This window comes from Saccoglossus kowalevskii, chromosome 2, assembly GCF_978046115.1.
Source record: "Saccoglossus kowalevskii chromosome 2, keSacKowa6.1, whole genome shotgun sequence".
Classification (NCBI taxonomy): domain Eukaryota; kingdom Metazoa; phylum Hemichordata; class Enteropneusta; family Harrimaniidae; genus Saccoglossus; species Saccoglossus kowalevskii.
In genome coordinates, this window is record NC_140642.1 from 31761408 (window position 1) to 31783468 (window position 22061).

The 22061-nt window shown below is 36.2% G+C and overlaps 2 protein-coding genes across 2 annotated transcripts; both read right to left on the reverse strand.

The window, feature by feature from the left end:
- Positions 1–3259: 3259 nt before the first annotated feature.
- LOC144350416 (uncharacterized) lies at positions 3260–13695 on the reverse strand. Its single transcript, XM_078008610.2, has 2 exons — positions 13421–13695; positions 3260–11293 (listed from the first exon to the last, which is right to left on the reverse strand). Exon 2 carries the CDS (start codon positions 11212–11214, stop codon positions 3430–3432), a length of 7785 nt encoding a protein of 2594 aa, XP_077864736.2. The 5' UTR covers positions 11215–11293; positions 13421–13695; the 3' UTR covers positions 3260–3429.
- A 2478-nt stretch (positions 13696–16173) lies between these two features.
- LOC100377773 (uncharacterized) lies at positions 16174–21965 on the reverse strand. Its single transcript, XM_006815553.3, has 2 exons — positions 21777–21965; positions 16174–19078 (listed from the first exon to the last, which is right to left on the reverse strand). The coding sequence occupies exon 2, from the start codon at positions 18971–18973 to the stop codon at positions 17222–17224; it is 1752 nt and encodes a 583-aa protein (XP_006815616.3). The 5' UTR covers positions 18974–19078; positions 21777–21965; the 3' UTR covers positions 16174–17221.
- Positions 21966–22061: the final 96 nt, after the last annotated feature.

Here is a 22061-nt window from a genome sequence, read left to right on the forward strand (position 1 = left end):
CAGAAATATCCACTGCATCATGATTATATTTGTCTTATAGCACAAGATGAAACGTAACATGAGCTTATTAATATATTTTATTCCATGATATATCATTCAATTATTAAAAAAATACATTTATTCTCGATATTAGTTTTGATGTAGTACCAAAGATTATATCCAAGATAAACCTTTGTAGGAATATTAGGTTATAGACAGTAACCTCCAACAAGTCACATATCCTGGTATATTTAGGAGGTAAAAAATCTCCATCTATGTGAATTTCTCCGTTATTTCCTCCCAAAAACAATTGAATTAAAAAACAAATATATATTACAAATTTATAATAACAAAAATTATTGGTGTTATAATGCACGAAAGAACCAGGATGTGTGACCTTTAGGGCCATTCATAGAACATTCTACTGCCAAAGTAGCGTATAGTACTTTTTGCTGCTGAATCGTTACATTTGAACTCGTCCCAACGTCGTTTATCCAATCACAATCAGGGCATTACGTACGTACGAAAATCTCATTGAAATCGGAGTTTACAGTAGAAGTATCTGATTGAAATTACCTCCGAAATTGGAATTATGCTACATCCAGGAGTTTGATAATACCCCTGTATTTGGACACACTGATTAAGATTTGCATATCATTTATATTAATGCGGATAGGCATTTTTGTTTCTGAGTTGGTATTTCATTTTATACTATGTTATTGTTTGTCTCGCGCTTTCTCGTGTGATTTTAATGAGACCTTCAACACACGACCTATTCGCACTGTCACATAATTCATCTTCTTTTATATACAATGTACAAGTTTTGCCCTTTTCTGTTTATATGCAATATTTACACAATAATTTGAATGAGAAAACCTCGTAACTTTGTCAAAGAGATAGATCATTTAAGGTAGAGATGCAGGTTCGTGGGCACTTGGGAGTGAAATTGTTTTTTTTTTTTTGCTTTTTATTATTCAAACAGTCTTGGCTATAGACTGTTAAAAAAGAAACATGGTGAAAAAAAGAAATGACGAGATCTCCATATTATGCACTATATTTAACTTTTAACAAAACGATAATGCATTTAAATTTGGAACTGTTACAGCCATTTTAATTATGAGCATTAGCAAACTTCTTACTGAGTAAATTGTTATGCAAATTAGCAATTATCTCAGCTTCTTTTTAGTGTACATCCCAGAACTTTAAAAAAAATAGCTCCTAGACGCTTTGACCTTTTGTTTTGAAATTTTCACAAATGATTGACAATGTGTTTATCTTCAAAACGCCGTCGGGGCATTGTTTTTAGTTGAACAGTGTTACAACAATCGTACAGACAATTAGCATATATGTTATTTTATGCATAAACTTGAAGTAGTGAAATTTGAGACAGTTTTCAAGACGGCACTTTCTTCATAGTAAACAGATGTACCCATAAACCAATTTTGACAGAAAACAGAAGCATGGTTTAGAAGCTAATTTTTTTAATCACTTTTGACCAAAAAAAACACATTTTTGTACATAATTCAAACCAGTGTTCATGGAACAAAATTTTAAAACTCATACAATAAACTTTCCGAAAATATATAGTTTTGTGAACAAGGAAGGTCATCTTGGTTTCCTAATTAACTAATTAAAATACCTGTCAGGTAAACTGCATCTCTATCTTAAAAGTAGACTGTTTCCATGATAACTGCGCATGCCCGAGAATGTACACATAGCAACCAGTTATAAATTAAAGAGGAACGTTGCTAGGCAACAATTTAAAACAAATTTTAAATTGCTGTTTGATAATGCATGTTGATGAATTTACTTAAAGCGGGAGGGTCGTCACCTGCGCACGCGCAGGAATTGAATCCCAAGCGACGTGACGATAACAACACACGATAAAAATGCAAAAGCTCATGTGTAGACGCTTGTTTGTAAACAGTGACACGCTAAGGCCATCTGACGCATGCGCAGGTGACGACTCTCCCACTTTAATTTATCATGAACTAAATAGTTTTCAGTACACAGAATATTTTCTAATATGCATGTGTATATTTGTTTTGGTACGTACGATAACAATCGCTGCGCATGCGTATCCATGTACTTAATGTTTCATGTGACAAATACTGTTGCGTGTGCTGAAAAGTTACGTTTTTAGTTTTGAGAAATAATCTAATTGGGTCATCAACATTACATTATCAAACATCAATGTTACCAAATGTATGTTTTCGTCTGTATGCCTAACATGCAAATTAGGTCGCATCATGGTCAGATTGTAGTGACTAGTACCCCTTGCTGTCATATCAAAACTGCAATACGGTCCAATGAACAGTGCACAGTGCTCACAGTTATCACGGCAGTGTCCTGTTAAATGTTTTTAAAGTACGAAAGTTTACAACATCATAAGTAAACGTGTTGTTTTGTCAACTCTATTTTAACATCAACTAGTTTATTTAAAGGGGGAAGTCCGGGCAAACAAAATAACGACCACAGAAGAATAAAAAATCTCAACACAAAATGCAGAAGAAATATGTAGAAGAATGCAATTTTTTTATTCCACTTTCCATTCTTTTTTCATAATCTTTTGCAGGAGAGTCAGGTTTATAGACTGCATCATACAGATGGTGAGTTGAATATTTAGAGAACAGAAAGCAATATAAAAAAATGTAATTGCGTTCTTCTACATTTGTGGGTCTCTTTCATCTGGGAGCGTTATGTGTTTGCTCGGCGTTTAAAAATTAATATTCTAGGCTACTAATCGCATTGAAACGTTGGCCACGGAATGGCAGTGACGTTGAACGAAAACTCGTTGTATTTTTACGTGGTCACCGAATGACTGATAAAGTGTGCAGTCGAGTCGTATCTTTTCACCGCCTCAGAGCTTTTCAGACAAACTTACGTAATGCTATATGTTAGTGTGTAACATAAGACTGGGAGCTTGTAGTGAAACGTCCAGAATGCATTGCCCCATTCGCTTCAGGCAGAGGAACCAGTCGAGTCTGGTTAGATGTGTGATTTCTAAACTCAAATTAGTAAGTTTTGTTCTTTTTTGAATCATAAACACAAATTATTATTTCTGAGTTCACAAATAAACCATCGTTTCAATTCTATGCAACTAACAACCATTACTAAATATAACTACATAACTACATGCTTTTTTAAGTTTGTAAACGCTCTTCTCTAAAATTATCACAGTAATAGCAGTACTTGTTGGTTGTCGCTTACTTATGATTCACTTTCTTATCATCAAGTGCTGTAATCAAGATTTACATATGAATAAATTGAAACAAAACAATTTTTAAAATACCAGTTACTATTGCTCTTTCTAATAAATCATTCGACTGCCCATGCTGAGGATAAACTAAAGCGCCCTCAATCATAATTACTGCTGTCTGGTATTAGTCATGTTTTATGTCACGAAAAGTTCAAAAGTTTGGTAACCTCTGAACTGTTTTGAAAACTCATTCATGATGTAGACCATCCCGATCTTTGCGTGTCCGAGGAATTACAACGTGCCAATGTTGGCTGCGAATTCTCGCGTTTCTTACAAGTATCTAAACTTGATTGCATTGTTTCCGTGGCAACGAGTAGAAGTTGTACGAGTTCCATGTAAGCTTGTGAGCTGCCAGTTTCAGTGGCCGACAAATCGCCCCAATCTTCCGTTAACACTTTGGTCGCTATTAGCGTGAGTTTCAAGATTCCCTTGAAGTCCTGTAGACTCATGTGACTGTGCGTCAGCAGCGAGGAGTCGAGCATTTCGTTTATTAATATCGCAGCCTGCTTCTGCTTTTGTAAAATTTCGATGTATCCCTCGTTTTCGACAGTTTGTTCGGCTTTCTTAAGCGTATCCTCAAGGATTCTTGTCGCCTTCCGCATGATGTCAGTAATTTCCTTGTACACGGCGATGATGTCATCCCGGGTGTTGGCGAATTCAGAATTAGCGAGCCCAGTGATCGACGATTCGACCGTAGTGTTGCCGTTGTTTCTGGCGCGTGTAGGCGATTCGGTGACAGTTGATTCACTGGCGTTGAAGCTAGACTGCGAAGCACCCGTTGTCGATCCTTCGTCACCGCTAGTTAACGATTCTGACGTTCGGTTGCCGTCGCTAACGGATGCCACATCACGCGGAGAACTACTGTCGTAACTCGGCGAACCTGAAGTCAATTCATCGCGGGGTGCAGATATGACAGAATCGGCGAACGATTCCAAAGTCATCGATTCGGTTATGGAGTATTCCGACTCCGTGTCTATCGGATGACCTCGATGCGTTAATTGCTCGAAACTAAATTTGTCTGGATTAATATTTTCTGTCACGTGAAAGGTCGCCGATCCACCCGATGACGGGAACTCGATAAACACATCGCTATACTGGCTGACTGCCGAAACGGGCGCCTCAGTTTCATTTTTGTGCGTGGAGAGATACGATTTTCGTCTGGGCATTTTTTTAACAGACGGCATGTACTGCATAACACCTCTCGGAGATCTGCCGAACCCTGTGACGCTCGTGAACAAGTCGTCTTCGTTCAACTTGTCCAGTTGAGGGAGCACGAGTGGCGACGGTTTTACATACACGCGTTTTGGGTTTTCAGCCGGCGCTGAACTAGTTTGCTCGGTTTTAATGGATAGTGGACGTGTTAGTGTGTGATCGTCTGCTTCCACCCCCGGTTTCGTAATATGTAAATCGGGGACCGACGCAACAGGATTACTCACGACTTTTATGGGTTGCTCCTTATTGTGTTCACTTTCAACCGACTTCGCCCGCCCTTCCTCGAGCTCGCTTTTCTCTTCGATGGACTTCCACATGTTCAATACCTCTGACGAAAATTCGTCCTTCGGTACTTCCGCAACAATATCAGAGATTTGTTGAGATTCCTTTTGATGTTTTTGTGCAGCGTAACTTCGGTCTTGCACACTAGTTTTGTGTAGTACCTCAGGTAATTGTTTGTTGCCATTTTCGGCGTTGGCGGCGCTGCAATGAAAAATATTACTGTCTTCCGTGGTGGGCGTTTCAAACATGACTTCCTGTTTAGTGATGCTGTCATTGGCGCCTATGCATTGCTTTAACAATACATTAGAGTGAACTTCTTTGTTTCCGATTTCCTGTTCATTATTATTTGCAACGCACACCGGTAACTCACTTTCTGAACCAATCATTCTCTTATTTTCCAACCGTTCTTGGTTGTCGCCGATAACATCAAAGTCGCTGTGGTTATTTGTTAATCTCGTGGCTAAAATGCGAGATAATTTATCCTCCGTTCTCCTACTTGGTTTCATCGTTTTTCTTGTCCAGTTTGGAGAATTCTTAGTATGCCTTTGTATTAGTGGATCGCTCCCGTAAGCACGAGTCAAACTACCTTCGTATCTGGTGTACCCATCGGCCACTGTGAAACCCAAACCTCTAGAAACCCCACTAAAACTACCAGATCGCCGGAATTTGTTTGGTGGACGATATGATATTTTCCCTGATTTTCTATTTCTTTTCTTATATTTCGTGCTATCTTTTAAATTTGTTTTGTTGTCCTCTTCCGATTCGGTCCAAGTAAAATCACTGTGTATCGACTGTGAACTTTCAGCTGCTTGAAGGGACTTAGTGGAGACTGTGACGGCGGTGTGTGTCTTTTCCAGGCTTTCGTGCGGCGAAATATTTTTTGATGGTTCCTTCGATTTTAATGAATGTTTCTCCTTTTTGGCTTTCTTTTTCTCTTTTTCCTTCTTATTTTTATTTTTGACTTTCTTTTTCTCTTTTTTCTTATTTTGCTCATCCAACGACTCAGTGGAACTGAATGCAGACCCAGGCGGAGTTTCCGATGATAGCAATTCGGGGATACTCAGTGAACCTCTCTTCTCTTTTTTTTCTTTTTTATCTTTCTTATTTGGATGTTTTGATTTTTTCTTCTTCTCTTTTTTGTTATTTCGGTCATCCAGCGATTCAAGGGAGCTTATTGTGGACCCAGGTGGAGTTTCCGATGACAACACTTCGGAAATATTCAGTGAACCTTTTTTCTCCTTTTTGCCCTTTTTGTCCTTTTTCTCTTTCTTATCTTTATTTTTTCCCTTTTTCTTCTTTTCATTTTGGTCATCCAGTGATTCACGGGAACTGGTCACAGACCCTGGTGGAGTTTCCGATGACAGTATTTTGGAGATTCTCAGTGAACCTTTTCTCTCCTTTTTGTCCTTTTTCTCTTTCTTGTCTTTATTTTTTACCTTTTTCTTCTTGTCATTTTGGTCATCCAGTGATTCACGAGAACTGATCACGGACCCTGGTGAAGTTTCTGATGACAGCACCTTAGAAATTCTCAGTGACCCCTTTCTCTCTTTTTTGGCCTTTTTCTCTTTCTTATCTTTATTTTTCATCTTTTTCTTCTTGTCATTTTCCTCATCCAGGGATTCAAGAGAACTGAATGCGGACCCCGGCGGAGTTTCTGATGATAACACTTCAGAGATTTCAAGTAATTTTAGTTTACTTTTCTTCTCTTTTTTGTCCTTTTTCTCTTTCTTATTTTTATTTTTCACCCCTTTCTTTTTAAAATCATCTTGTTTCTCTGACATTTCGATGTTCTCACCCAGCAACTCATGGGAACCAACTGTGGACGCTGCCTTTTCTGGTGAGATGTCCAGTGATTTTATAGAACCTTTCTGTTTTTTGTCCTTCTTTTTTTCTTTGTTCTTTGTAATTTTGTCTTTCTTCTTCTCATTTTTCGGAGTTGTTATCTTTGGAAGCTGTTTTTTAATGCTATGTTCCAGGTCACTAGTCTCTGATAGGTGTTCATCGTCAGAACTGTCTGTCATGTCATCTGTTTTAGAGCCCTTCGACATTTTTCTACTGCTCTTATCTTTCGTTTTAAAGAACGTTCGTTTATTTTTCTTGTCCGGCGTTGTTACTGGTTGTTTTTGTTTCTTTTCTAATTTTTTCTTGTCTTTTTTCTTCTTCTTGTCGGGGCTAGACTTCTCTTTGTTTTCTTCTAGTTTCAATGTGTGTATTCCGGAATCTGTTATAATTTTGGAATTGTCCTTTGTTGTATCTGTTTCACGTTTTTGCTCGTTTTTGCTAGAGCACAAAAGAGCGTCATCTTCTTCTTTGTCCACCTGCGTCACATCTGCGCTAGTCACATCTGAGATGCATGCTGGTGTTTTATTTGATTTTTTGTTTTCACCGTCACCCTTTATATCTTCTGCAAGCTTTTCCTCCTCATTTCCATTCAAATTCAAAAGTAATCTAATTGTTTGGTCCATGTATGTGGATTCTGTTTCCTGGTTTTGAGGAACCTCAGTCTGTAGTTTGTCATGCTTGTCTTTTTCATTTTTGATCTCTTCTTTCTGATGTATGCTCTCATTTTGATGCGATATGCTTATTGGCTTCTCCTTGAGTTCTGGGTCAGACACCATTTCTGACTTGTTTCCCGTAACTGCCACTTCCATATGCTTGTCTGTCGTGAGCATTTTGATTGGCTGTTCAATTTGTTTCTCACCTTGTTCAATGACTTTGGCATCCGGATGTGTTTTCTCTTTTGTTTGCGATGATTCTACTTTAATTTCTTTCTTTTTGTCATTTGTCGAAGTCATTGTCTTCATAGGTTGTATTTTAACATTAGAATCTAAGTGAATAGATTCTGGTAGTTGTTCATCACTAGAACTGTCTGTCATATCATCTGTTTTCGAACTCTTCGACATTTTCCTAGCACTTTTATCTTTCTTTCTAAAGAATTTTGGTTTATTTTTCTTTGATACTGGTGATTGTTTTTGTTTCTTTCCTAATTTTTTCTTGTCTTTTTCCTTTTTCTTTTCCGGTTTAGACTTGGATTTCTTCTCATGGATTTCTTCCATTTTCAATGGTTTTATTTCATTGATTGAATCTGTTATAATTTCGGAATTGTCTTTTCCTACGACTTTTTCGTTTTTCTGCTCGTTTTTATCAGACCATAAATGAGTGTCATCTTTTTCTTCGTGCAGCTGACTCACATCAACTTTAGTAGTATTGGTTATGCATGCTGGTATGTCGGTAAATTTTTTCTTGTCTGGTATTGCCGATGTAACCTCATTGAGATATACTGGTTGTTCCATTTCAAGTTCTTCTAATTGTTTTTTGTCTTTTTCTCTTTCCTTCTCAAAGTTAAACTCATCATGGCTTTCTTCATGTTTTGGTGGTTTTATTCCACTGACTGGATCTGTTATAATTTCGGAATTGTCCTTTCTTGTATCATTTTTCTGACTGTTTTTGTCAGAGAACAAAAGTGTGTTATCTTCTTCTTTATGCATGTGTGTCACACTTATGTTGGTGGAATCAGAGATACATACTGGTATTTCAGTTGGTTCCAATTTGCTATCACCATTTATATCTTTTGATTGCTTTGTTTCTATTTGAGGGATTTCGGTCTGTAGTTGATCATGCATGTCTTTTTCATCTTTAATGTCATCTTCCTCATGCATAATCTTATTGATGTGTGATATACTGATTGGCTGTTCCTCGAGTTTTGAGTCATGCACCAGTTCTGACATGTGTTCGGTAACTACTGTGTCAACATCTGTTGCGTGCGATTTGATTGATCGTTCAATTTGTTTTTCACCTTGTTTAATAATTTGGACGTCTGATACTGTTTTCTTTGTTGTTTGCATCAGTTCAACTTTATCTTTCTCCTTGTCGTTTATTGAAGGTATTGTCTTTACAGGTTGTTGTTTAACACTAGATTCTAAGTCACTAGTCTCTGGTACTTGTTCATCATCAGAACTGTCTGTCATATCATCTGTTTCAGAGCCCATCTGTTTAAAGAATGGTGATGTATTTTTTTGTTCTGGTGACGCTGCTCTGATTTCATTGAAATTTTCTAGTTCTTCATTTTTAAGTAATTCTGATTGTTTTGATTCTCTTTCAAACTGCTTCTTTTCGTTTTCCATTTTCATGTCAGGATTAAACTCATTGAAGGGTTCTCCTAGTTTTGATGGCTTTATTCCATCGACTGAATCTGTTGCAACTTTGAAATTGTCCTCCCTCTCAACCTCCTTATTTTTCGACTTGTTCTTGTTAGAGCATGAAAGAGTGTCTTCTTCTTTGTGCAATTGGCTCACATCGGCATTAGTGGCATCGGATATGCATGCAGGTATGTCGGTTATTTTTTTCTTGTCTGGTGTTGCTGGTTTAGTCTCGTCAAGATATTCTACTTCTTCCATTTCAAGTACTTCCGATTTTGTCTGCTTCTTGCCTAATAGTTTCTTGTCCTTTTCTCTTTTCTTGTCAGAGTTAAACTCATCATCGTTTTCTTCTAGTTTTGATGGTTTTATTCTACTGACTGTTATAATTTCGGAATTGTCCTTTCTTGTATCTATTTCATGTTTCTGCTGGTTTTTGTCAGAGAACAAAAGTGTGTCGTCTTTTTCTTTGTGTACCTGCATCACATCTATGTTGGTGGCATCAGAGATGCATGCTAGTATTTTGGTTGATTTTTTGTTTTCGTCATCACCATTTATATCTTTTAGGAACTTGTCCTCTTGAGTCTCATTCAAGTTCATATCTAACGTAATTGTTTGGTCGATGTATATCAATTCTGTTTCCAGTGTTTGAGGGATTTCAGTCTGTAGTTCGTCTTGCTTGTTAATTTTACCTTTAATCCCTTCTTTCTCATGTCCACTCTCATTGACGTGCATTATGCTGACTGGCTGCTCTTTGAGTTCCAGGTCGTTCACCAGTTCCAATGTGTTTGCATCTATCGCAGTGTTGATCTGATCTGTTTTGAGAGGTTTGATTGAATGTTCAATTTGTTTTTCACCTTGTTCCATGATTTGGACATCCGAATATGTTTTCACTGTCATTTTCAATGGTTCCATTTTAATTATGTCTTCCTTCTTTCCAGTTTCCATAGTGATTGTATTTGTATGCTGTTTTTTAATGCTTGATTTTAAGTCAATAAATTCGGAAACTTGTTCATCATCAGAAGTGTCTGTCATTTCATCTGTTTTAGAGCCTTTGGACATTTTTCTGCTTCTCTTGTCTTTCTTATCCTTCTTTTTAAAGAATTTCGGTTTAATCTTCTTGTCAGGTGTTTCTTTCGCTTTATTGAAAGATTCTAGTTGTTCTATTTCAAGTACTTCCGATTCTTTTTGTTCCTTTCTTATTTTTTTCTTTTTCTTGTCTGGCTTAGATTCATCGTGGGCGTCTTCTAGTTTTGATGGTTTTATTCCATCAACTGCTATGATTTCGAGATTGTCCTTTCTTGTATCCTTTTCGTGTTTCTGCTCGTTTTTATCAGAACACAAAAAAGTGCCGTCTACCTCTTTGTTCATCTGAGTCACGTCTATGATATTGGAGATATATGCTGAGTTTTTATTTTCGATTTCAGCCTTTCCATCTTTTAGGAGCTTTTCTTCCTCAGTCTCGTTTAAGTTCAGATCTAAGGTCTTTTTTGGATTGATGTATTTCATTTTTCTGTCAAATGCCTTCAGGAACTCAGTTTGTAGTCCGTCTTCCTTGTCTTTTTCATCTTTCATTTCATCTTCCTCATGCCCGTTCTCACTGATGCGTGACTCGCTGCTTGGCTGCTTTTTCTTGAGTTCCAGATCGTACACCAGCTCCGACATGTTTTCAGTAACTGTGCCGTCGGTATGATCAATGGTGAGCGATTCGATTGACTGTTTATTATGTTTTTTACTGTGTTTGATGATTTGGACATCGGAATGTCTTTTATCTCTCATTCGCGATGGTTCAACTTTGTGCGCCTTTGGAAGTGTGTTCCTTCGTGGAGCTTTTGCATCTAGTGATGATGTCGATATTTCTGAAGAAACCAATATTTTTGAATCTAATATTGGTGCTTTAGTTTTATGAGTTCCAACCACATTTTTCCCTTCCGACAGTTTTCTTTCCTTGGTAGATACCTGTGATGTTTTACCTCTATGAGATGAGGCAATAAATTCTTTAGTTTTCTGTGCATTGACAGATGATTTCGGTTCCTTAGATTTTGTGACTGGTGCTGCTCTGTCCATTGGTTTGGAGGTTTTTCTTGGAGAGGTCTGTTTTGTTGGTGACTTCGGCTTAGGTGACAATGTTTTTGGGGCCCCTGTCCTTGTTAACGTTCTCTCACTGGGTTTAGATGGGGACGAGGGTGGGAGCACCGCCTTATTTGCCTGTCTCCTGTTGTAGGTAGTTTTCCCATAAACAAACTTTCCGAAGAAATCCTTCATTTTGCCACTGTTCGGAGAAAGTGGCGCCTTTTCCATGTTATCCCTCTTTTTTCTTAATTCGTAGTCGTTCCCATCCGCCATAATGATGTCGATATTCGCAGCCTGATCGAGACTGTTTATTTTACCTTTGCAAAGAATACCACAGTAAAATGTGAATTACCTAAATAAGAAATAAATAAAAAATAAAATATAAATGTTTCTCAAGGGTCATGATGAACAAGTGCGCATCGAATGCAAAGTACCAGATAACAACTTTAAAATATAATATAGACAAGATGTAATATTTTATATTAACAGTATGATTTTTGGGGAAACGAAAGCACTATTACTGTAGTTTTTATTCCATGAAACAATGAATTCTTTAATACGCATGTTTTGTACATACCATAACAATCAATTAACATGCATATTTAGTGTTTTCCATTTTCCGAATAATGACAATATTTTAGTTCCGATTTGCTCCATAGTGTGGAGTATCGAAAAACAATATACACAATTCATATTCGTTCATAATGCATGACTATATAATAAAATAATGATAAAGTGCATAGAAAAATGTACAGTATAGTACATTTCACTTATGATCTTATTACAAGTTATCTCTCAATACAGCCATTTGAAACGTATACGTTTGATTTAATTAATTGCTCTGAATTATAAATTAAGTTAATTAACGGTTTCAAAATCACAATTACGAACCATTGTCCTTGACAACCAACACGAAATACGATATCCATACAAAAACAATGAAAATTCTGTTAATTATTTATTTATTTAGATTTGATGTCACGGGCGATATCAACAAGATAGTCAACTTGAACTTGTCCAACAATTATCATGGTATGTGATAAAATTAGTGAGCTTAGACTACGTCATGCTTAAACATTGTTAAATTCTGGTTACTTGTTTGTTTTAGTAGTACATGTATTATAATACAAAGCGAGCCTTAAAAACGATTCCAACTTAAGGAGTCTTCATCATCTTTGTGATTGGCGAGTTTTATTTTGACCCAGTTGAGATCAATCACGTTTTCCTGATTGTAATCTCCCAGTGACCTCATCGACCTTTTTTATCAATGTATGAAGAGTTTCCCGCCTGTCAGTTCCACCCACTTCCAACTAATAAATAAGATGGGTTTTAACAAAATCGCATGTCCGTACACTTTACATCATGTACGCCTTGAACGGCAAATCTACCTAACGGTATCCAATAAGCGGTAGCCTGACCCATACTAAGTGCATGATATTTTCGAAAGCAGTGGTAATAAGTATTATGTGAATTGTGTAACGTACGTTATATCAGTATCTATCTCGATGTCAATGTGGTATATTCGTAATGCGTCCGTTATTGCTTCAATTTACATAAGTCTTAACCCTGGGGCCATCCCGTACCGGGAACGATTTGTAAATATTTGATAACTTCGCAGGTAGGTGGGCGTGTTCGCTGCTGGCAGCGTGATGTAGTAAGTTGCAAATTCCCGCGTAGTCTGTTCAAAGGTCATTCACTGTAAATGTCTTGTAATAGACGAATTTCGACTTGTATATATATATATATATATATATATATAGCACTCAAAGTTAGAGGCAAATGTTGTCGTTTTACTCCGGGGCTTGTACTTGTTTTTGAAATGAAACATGTGTTTATTGAGACGTGGCTATTAGTTTAAATATGTTTCTGAATTATGACATCGTTTAAACTACTATACTACTCGAAATAATGCAGCTCGAAAACTGAAATCATTTAATAGAGAAAATGCTCTGAAAAAGACATATTGAGAAAATTATGGAATTATGGAAAAGAGGTGAATTTATAACGGGTCAGGTGTTTCTCACCTTTGACCAAGCTGAGCCGACACGTATACTCACCTGCCTTCATAAAATTTGAAGAAAAAAAAACAATATAAGTAAAACGGTCCACAATTAATCAATAACGTAATTTGTTAACAATCTGTCTAAAGTCATTATCCAAATTAATTTAATTTTTAGGTGAGATATAATACTTTATAGATTTAGATTATTGTTTGATTCCATCAAATATAGTTTGTGCATAACCCCGATATTCCGTGTCAACTAGATAAAACCCGATTGCCTATCGTGATTGAATTAACAACTCGTAGTTTTGTTGAAAACAGATCTCTGGTTTCATGAACTTTTTTTTCTTGAATCATAACAAATTGTGTCATTTTGCGTATGAATGATCCCTGGCTCAGACACATTAGTCGGACCAGGATTAGCTCTGTCACCCGCTAAAGTTATCACCTCGATATTCCCTGATCGCCGACACTCACCTTTTAGACAGTACGGAAAACGGCTTCAGTGCAAAGTGTATCAGTTGTCTTTTTAAAAAAAATAGCCTAGCTTCAATCCCACGGCACCGAAACTACGGTATCTGAAGGGAAGTTGTCGATGAGAAATACTATAACTGTTGGAGAAATCCCGTTATAAAGGAAGTGATCGTCAGTTCTGTTTCTACACGTGGATCGTCTCAGATAAGCCAGCGTGTTTTCAAATACGCAGAAGCAGCAGCCATTTTGAAGTTGATAACTTTAGAAGCCCACGAATGTATTAAGGTCGGAACCCTGTTAATGATTAACAAGACTCGCCTCTGCGCTACAATATGTTATTCATTCCCCTCAGGAAGCTCTGCTATGCCATGTATAGACCTCTCTTACGCAGGTGTGTCAATTTCATAAGTACCGGCGCCCTGATTGGTTTATTTTTGTCATCGGGGTTGGAAAGCCATATAGTAAATATGCCGATTTTTTTTAATAATAATAACAACAAAAATATTTCGCATAGTTTCACGCAGTAAAGATTCCCCAGCGTTGGTGATACTTATGAGTAATTTACCGTCATCGTAGGCAGTTCTTGGTGTTGGGGCACGTATATTTGTTATTTTAAGACTCCGATTAATATTCCATGATTGTTATAATACACATACACATATTTTAATACACATATATATATATATATATATATATATATATATATATATATATATATATATAAGTCAGCAAATTTAACACTTCATAATGACTAAAAATATTTAAATTAGATTAAATTATTTAGATGAGTAATTACTGATACGTACATGTTGTTCAGGAATTGTATATTACGTACATGTAGATTATATGTACTAGTTTTATTTCGAAGTGTCGTCAAATTAAAAAAAAAACTATTCGAAATAAAAGTATGATTCATCCACGCTCGAGTACTTTTTTAAAATAACTAACTCTCCCTAAATACCCATTAGGTGAGATCCGAGCAACCGTGAAGTTGACTTCAAATCATAATATGTTTACACATAGTGTGTACAGAAATGCTTGAATTTTGTTTTTTTCTGTAACATTTTTTAAACAATAATAAACACATGATTTAACATGCAATGAAAAGACAAGGACATTTTACATCAAGCAAATTTGTGCTTTTCTATTTTTATAAAATTCATTTTTTTGAAAAAATCTCACTCATGGCCAAGGGCCTGTATAGAGTGATGAATACTGTAATCAGATCGACTCGAGACATGATATATTGCTCTACGCAAATGAGCATGCGCGTATTATTAACGGTACGTACCGTTACAATATATCATATAGATCCAGAGGTTGCACTGTTTTTTTGTTTTGTTTTTTGCGGGCAACTCGAATGACCGGTCTATCGCACAGAGAAAATCACAAGTTAGTATTGCTGATAATTGACCTCCATTTCTATCAGCATTAGCAGACTCATTTGGGAAATGTACACAAATGGCGCCACCACAGTGCGACAAGATGCGTTAATTATATATTTAGTTAATTATACTAGTATTATACTAGTAATACACCACTTCCACAAATTGAGCTGAAAATGTAGTTGATCCATTAAATGCGCATGCGCTTGCGTAAATGGTAAAGGTGTGCCTATGGTCAAAATAAGGTCATATTTTATTGATCCATCATACAATATATATATATATATGTTCGTTTATATGAGTTTCGACTGCAGATGCGCTCCCAATAAAGCAAATACGGTATCTGTTCTTCGGAGTACTCATATTACCAACACATACATTATTTACTCCACCCAAGAATAATTTCACTGCCCACTATTTCCACACACATACAGAATCGTAAAACAAACTGTAAAAGGCCAACTAACGTAAACAACACGACGCATGCGCCATTCATAATACTAACCCGGATACATAGTTTAAATATTCAGCTATCGCCTTATCGCGAAAATTCGGTTTCCTTTAAGGACTGGGAAATGGACATACAACTTATTAGTAGTAGTGCTATTAATAGAACTGTCGTGCACTGCTAGAAATAAATTGTCTGACCAATATATCAGACTGAAGGGGCGTAACCTTTTCACCACTAGACTTTCTTGCCCAAAGTTTTCTGCACCTTTTTTCTTATCTTCTTCAATATTTCTGGAAATGAACCCTAATTTTAGAGCCAACGGACACAATTTGAGTAAATTTTCAGCATTTACTCAAAAAATTTGGATATTTTTGCTTCAATTTTCTGAAGCAAAGTGCAGACTATGAACGGGACTATTTTGTGAATTTGTGATTAAAAGAAGGAACTAGTGGTGAAAAGGTTAATGTAAATATACCGTATTTTGATATTTGATATTATTCCCATCTCAGATCACTTATAGAGTGAAATGCCCCATGGGATCACTACAATTTATACTGGCACCATTCATTTAGATTAGCGATTGTTTGGTGATCTAGAAACCATTTGTCTTTGTTCCTTTAATTTAATATACTTTACGAGTGCCGTCGTTCGTTTTATTTCCAGTACTCTTTCATACTGTATCCGACGATAGAGGGCGTAGTTCGTGTCAAAATTCACATCCCTCCAAATTGTACCTAGGACATTTTCACACATTTTAAGATATTTTGTGACGAAATATCTAAATCAGAAAGTATGTAATGAAGATCAAAATGATATGGTTTTTAAATGATGATATTCTGTACAAAGCAGGATGAAGTGATTGCCATGTTGTTATGGTAACACATATATACACTTATTAACCAAAGAGCACACACACTAAGGCACTCTAATAACATTTATTAAAATTGCCTCTTGAAAAATAGGTTGTTACAATGTTGACTAAATATGAGTCAATATGCTCACATAATTATCGATTATCTGAAATAGTATTCATCCTGTATTCTTCGTTTTATTGATTGAAGGTTGTTGTTTTTTTGGCTTAGTTTTTGCACATAACACTGACCTCGCTCGAATGAATTAAAAATATATTATTTGATATGAAACAAAAATCAAAATCAACAACAATTGTATGTTTACCTAAATTTCTTTCTCCTATGTGAAGATTTGTTCTCAATGCAAAACTGTTACAAAAAGCAATAGTATACAATATTTCGCCTGTTGAATTTCTCATTTTTCTAATAAATTTTAAGAGATGATGCCAATGTGTATTGGCCATGGCATGATTTTTGTTTACAACAATGAATTACAGTCTCATTATTTTTGTTTTTGTTTTTTAGTATGTGTATTACCGAATTACCTAGAATAAGCAAAGTCAAATAATCCTGAAGTAATGTCATCTTTCCACACAGATACTGAAGAATTGTTGTTTGTGTGTGTGTTTTTTAAAAAAAACTACAGATTAAAAAATAAAAAAAAATACTATTAGCAATACAAAACTTTCACAACAGACTATGGCGGACAATTCTTCTAGCTAAACAAAATAACTAGTATTATTTTCTGTTTCATCATCTAAATGATAACATTGTTTGTTCTATCAACAAACACAGTAGACTTTATTGGGAGAAATAGATATAGTTTACGTGGTGGCAAATGTGATGGATCAAATATTGAAATGTGGGGGAGAGCAAGTATGGTCAAAATTATTTTAAAGATCTTGATTCTGATATGCTGACCTCACATCAGTTCCATTTTCATGCAAATGCCCCTAGCTAGTATTAGGTGTGCATGGTTTACATGGTCGAAATATAAAAAATGGGGAATTGACATAATAATTAATATCCATACAGAGAATACACAATGTTTTTTTAAATGTACTACTGGTCCAGACGTTCATCAAGAGAGGAATGTTTATGCCAGGCACAACACTTTTCAATCAACTGCTACCTCCTCATCTGGTTCAGGAGGACTTTCTGCTTCATCCTCATCAGATTCTTCTGTTTTCTTTTCCTTGTCTGTATCTTCATCTAGCTGTTCATGCTCTACTTCAAGAGTTTCTTCCACTTTTTCTGAATCCTTCTCTTTCTTCGCGCTTTTCTTTTCCTTTTTGTTTTTCTTCTTTCTTGAAAAGAAGCATGAAGATTTTACTTGATCTTCTTCATCATCTGTGTCTTCATTATCAGATCTGGATTTGTTCAAATCTGGTGTATTGGGTGCGGATTCCGCTTCAGATACGTCTGGTGAATCTGACTTTTTGCTTGATGCCTTTTCTTTCTGTTTCTTTTTCTCTTCTTTCTTTTGCAGCTTTTCTTCTTTCTTTTGCTTCTTCTCTTCTTGCTTCAGCTTCTTCTTCTCTGATTTAGACAGTTTGGCTTCACCCTCTTCATTCAAATCAGTGGTATCCAACTCCTCTGTTTTGTCTATGTCACCATCTTTCTCTTTCTTTTTCTTTTTCTTGTCTTTCTTTTTCTGTTTCTTGTCTGTCTTGGGGGTCTGAACCTCATCATCACTTGACTCACTTTTATTCCCTGTTTCAGTTTCAAGCTTTTCCATTTCTTTTTCCGATTTATTAGTATCGTCTTTTTCTTTTTTCTTTTTTTCTTTCTTTTCTTTCTTTTCTTTCTTTTCTTTCTTTTCTTTCTTTTTCTTTTTCTTGTCCTCTTTTGCTGGTTTTTCTTCCTCTTCTTCCTTTGGCTCGCTGATATTTGTGGGTTCTGTTTCCAGTTCTTCTGTTCCATTTTGGGTTTTGTTAGTATCATCTTTTTCTTTCTTTTTCTTCTCTTTCTTTTCTTTCTTTTCTTTCTTGTCTTTCTTTTTCTTTTTCTTGTCAGATTCTTCCTTTTGTTCGTCTGTCTTTTCTGTCTTAACATTCTCGTCCTCAGCTAGTGGTTCTTCTACCACTGTTTCACTTTTGTTTTTATCTTTTTCCTTCTCTTTCCTTTCATCTTCCTTCTTTATCGTTTCAGTTTTGGGTTCTTCGGGCCCTCCTTGTTTAGTCGTATCTGTGCTTGGTGTTTCAATGATTGGTTCTTTGTTTTCAGTCTTGTTCAATTCTATGTCTTTGTTTTTATCTAATGTTGGTAAACTTTCCTCTTCCTTTGGCGTTACCTTAGGTTCTACATCTGGCAACTTTTTTTCAACAGCAGGGTCAATTACATTTGTCTTGTTTGAATCTTCCACAATAGTCGTCTCCTTTGTCTGATCAACCTCAGTTATGTTTTCATCAGCTGACGATTCATCTGATGACTCTCTTATCTCTTTTTTAGGTTCATCTGCCACTTTTTTGATAGTTGCTGTCTCAGCTTTTTCTTGTTGTTTCGGAGTTGCATTTGGTACTTTTTTACTTTCAACTGACACTGACTGGGCTTTTTCCTTCTCTGATGATTTCACTGGTTTGGCGGGCTCTGGCGTTTGAGCTGCATGCACCTTGGGGGCCTTCTTTGCAGTGATGAATGATTCAGTTTTAATGGGTTTTTTTGCTGACTTTGGTTGCTGTTGCTGTTGCTTTTGTGATGGCTGACGCTTGCTCTGTGAACCTTTCTTTATGGGGGTTTGAGGTGCACTGCCATATTTCTTTTCCTGCATACGCCTGTACTCGGTTTTCCCATACATGAGCTTCTTGAAGAACTCTGACATGCCCTCATCATTTTGTTGGGAGTGGTTCTTTTCTATACCACCCTCCATGCTTGTTAAATCCAATGTTACTCCTGTCTAGTTAAACAGCTGTGTATCTTGGAAACAAGTACGTCTCTAGGAATGTGCTGGTAAATACACCAGAATGACCCGTACCTGTAAGATATAAAAGAAGATAGACAGATTAGTAAATATTGATATTAGTATGAGGTCATATCTGAACCAGCTAGAACCAGTCACTATTTTTGTATCTACAATAGATTTAACCTTATGTCATACTATTGAAGAATGACACACTCTTAATTAAAATCCTTTCATCAGCTTTATGTTTGTGAAAAAATCACTGAAACTAGTTTAAACTCCTATATACAGTGCTAAGGGTGAACTTGAGACTTGGCCTTCCATCTCACACATTACCGTTCAAGTACACGCTGTAGCCTGCATATCTGGCATGAGTATGAAATCTTAATAAGTGATCAGATATTTAGATTATTCTAAACTTGTTATTTTAAGCAATGAATACATATTGGGCAGAATATCACCCTTTTGGGGTTTACATGATTATTTTATCTTACTTATATGTCTTATCAGAGACTCAACAAAGAAACCATTGATAGTGAATCTGTAGATAATTTTATGTTGGTTGTACGGAAAAGCAAAGACTTTACTGGGATTGTCATCTCAATAAAACAAATAAAACAGAATATATTTAAGCAAATTATTAACCTGTTGACTTGTGAGTTGTTAATGACTTGACAAATGATATAAATGTCTGTTCATGTCAATATATATATATATATACAGACAGTTGATTTATCGACATTTGTAGTAGATAGATATTATTAGGGAGCAAAATGGCAGCTGTTCGAATTATAGTGTATCCATGAAACTTCCATTTCCATAGTTTGTTTACTCTTTTTAAATGCCCACTGTGGAGTTGCCATGAAACCAGTCTATCTTGCATATACTGTATTCACTCAAAGAGATTGTTTTTTTTTCAACCACCCACATTACATCGCGATTTCAAAAGACATAACACTTCCGGTTCCGGTCTTCATCTACTCGGATTAGGTACTAACTGTGGGGTGTGCGTGCACAGAGAAATAGACATTTCATTTATGTGTTTAATGGTTACCAGAACTCTATTCCTGTTTCGCAAGCCATCGTGATTACTTAGAGATGTATTTGTTTGCATCATGTACACTAACATATTTTTTTCTAAAACCAAAAATTCAATATAATCACGACCATAGTTAGTAAAATCACTTACATATGAATTGTATCGAATTGCCTACTCTGCCTGGGTCATAGTGCTTGATGGTATTACAGAGCAATTCTAGGGACAGACCATTAATTATATTATTAGAGGATTGTACTAGAGTTAGAAGAATTAAAAACAGGTAAATCAAATCAGATAAAAGTAAGGTTCAACAGCGTTCAATAATTGGCGCACAGATTGTAACAATAGAATACTGGGAATATACTAATTTAGTTCTTATCCCAGAATAATTAATGGTACACCCCTTAAAAAATATTTACATTTGATTTCTATACTACACAGTCAGTCGTCCTATCTCAAAACACTGACATATGGTAAAAACAGTGATAAGGTTATACATTTTATTCGATATTATATTTTGATATCACGCTAGATTATGATATATTTGTTTCACGATATAATAAAATATGGAATTATGTTCGCTATTAATTACTGGTACATATTATTAATTAAAATCACTTTGCCTCAAATACCATTTTGTTTTGCTACGTAAATATTTTATTTTTTTATTTTTCAACAAGTCACAGTTCATATTACTCAATTCAAATACTGACAAATATACAAAATTATTCATTGTAAAATATGATTTGTTGTGTTGTTATGGAAACCATCTTTAAATATTTTGCATATTACTATTATGTTAATGTCTACTAATAATGTAGATGGACAAGTTTTCGTTTTGGCGTTTTTTTCCATATGAAAACTCCCTCTATAATGCCTCTGAATTGATAATTCGTCCGGTATCAACTGGTCGACATGAGTACCGCGCCGCTTCGTCTGTAGCGTGCGTGTGTGCGTGCCTGCCTGTTGGCGATTGTCTGGAGTGGCAGACGGCACAGTCACCCCTCGTTTCGCTGTCGTCCGGTGTGCATGTGTGAGAACACATGTGATCCGTTCAAAGGTCGAAATGTCACATAGATATGCGATTGGTGGGAATAATTTTCAGGTACCTGGAGATTGTGAATTCGCACGACACACCTGTTCAATTTATCGTATATTAATATTTTATTTTCATCCATGCCAGTCGTTTCCGAAATTATGAAATATATCATCAAAACAATGCTTGCTTAAGTGTCCTATTGTTCATATCGATGACAAGATAAAACACACCCGTAAAAATTAGGACGAAAACAGCATTTACAAGTAAACATTTCTCATGGATATCAGCCCCATTTTTGCAAAACATACCCGAGTCACGCAAATGTATGTTGACCCGTTAAAATTCGGAAGTTACATTAACCATATTTTCCGAATTTTAATGTATTAATATGTGAAATGGTATGAGCTAAACATGGTAATACTACGCCGTTCATTGCGAAATGTACATTGAGCATGTCTCGACATGGCGATGGGTGAACTGGGGGACACGCCACGATGGGGACAAAGTTTAAGCCACGCACACTGCCGTCGAAAACTACGAAGTTCCAAAAAGCACACATATCGTAACTTACGGAGAAATCACAGTCCCCCCCCCTCCCGCCTCCCAGTTAGAAAAGCTGTGCAGACACATGTCAATACGTGCCACCTGTTACTGACCCTTCTATCACGACTTAATTTCAAATCGTAAAAACTTACCCGCAAAGCACTCCAATAACGGTGTATTTCAAAATAGGATCGGTGTTACAATGCTCGGTGATTATATCGGGGTCCAATTAAAACCATAAAAGTTCTCGAAACGGTTTTGTTCACCAGACACGCCAGCTCCACCGTCTTTAAACAGAAGCGGACATTTTGTAAAAAAAATATCTTTTGTGCACACGTAGAATGTGTGTTTTTTCAGCCCGACCCCAGTTAATATTTAAACCCACGAGCTTAAGTATTAGTCATCGTTTGCATGCAGCCTTCGAGTGGTTGCTCTGT

Coding starts and splice junctions, on each gene's coding strand:
- LOC144350416 (XM_078008610.2), bottom strand. CDS start 11,214: ATGGCGGATGGGAACGACTACGAATTAAGAAAAAAGAGGGATAACATG.
- LOC100377773 (XM_006815553.3), bottom strand. CDS start 18,973: ATGGAGGGTGGTATAGAAAAGAACCACTCCCAACAAAATGATGAGGGC.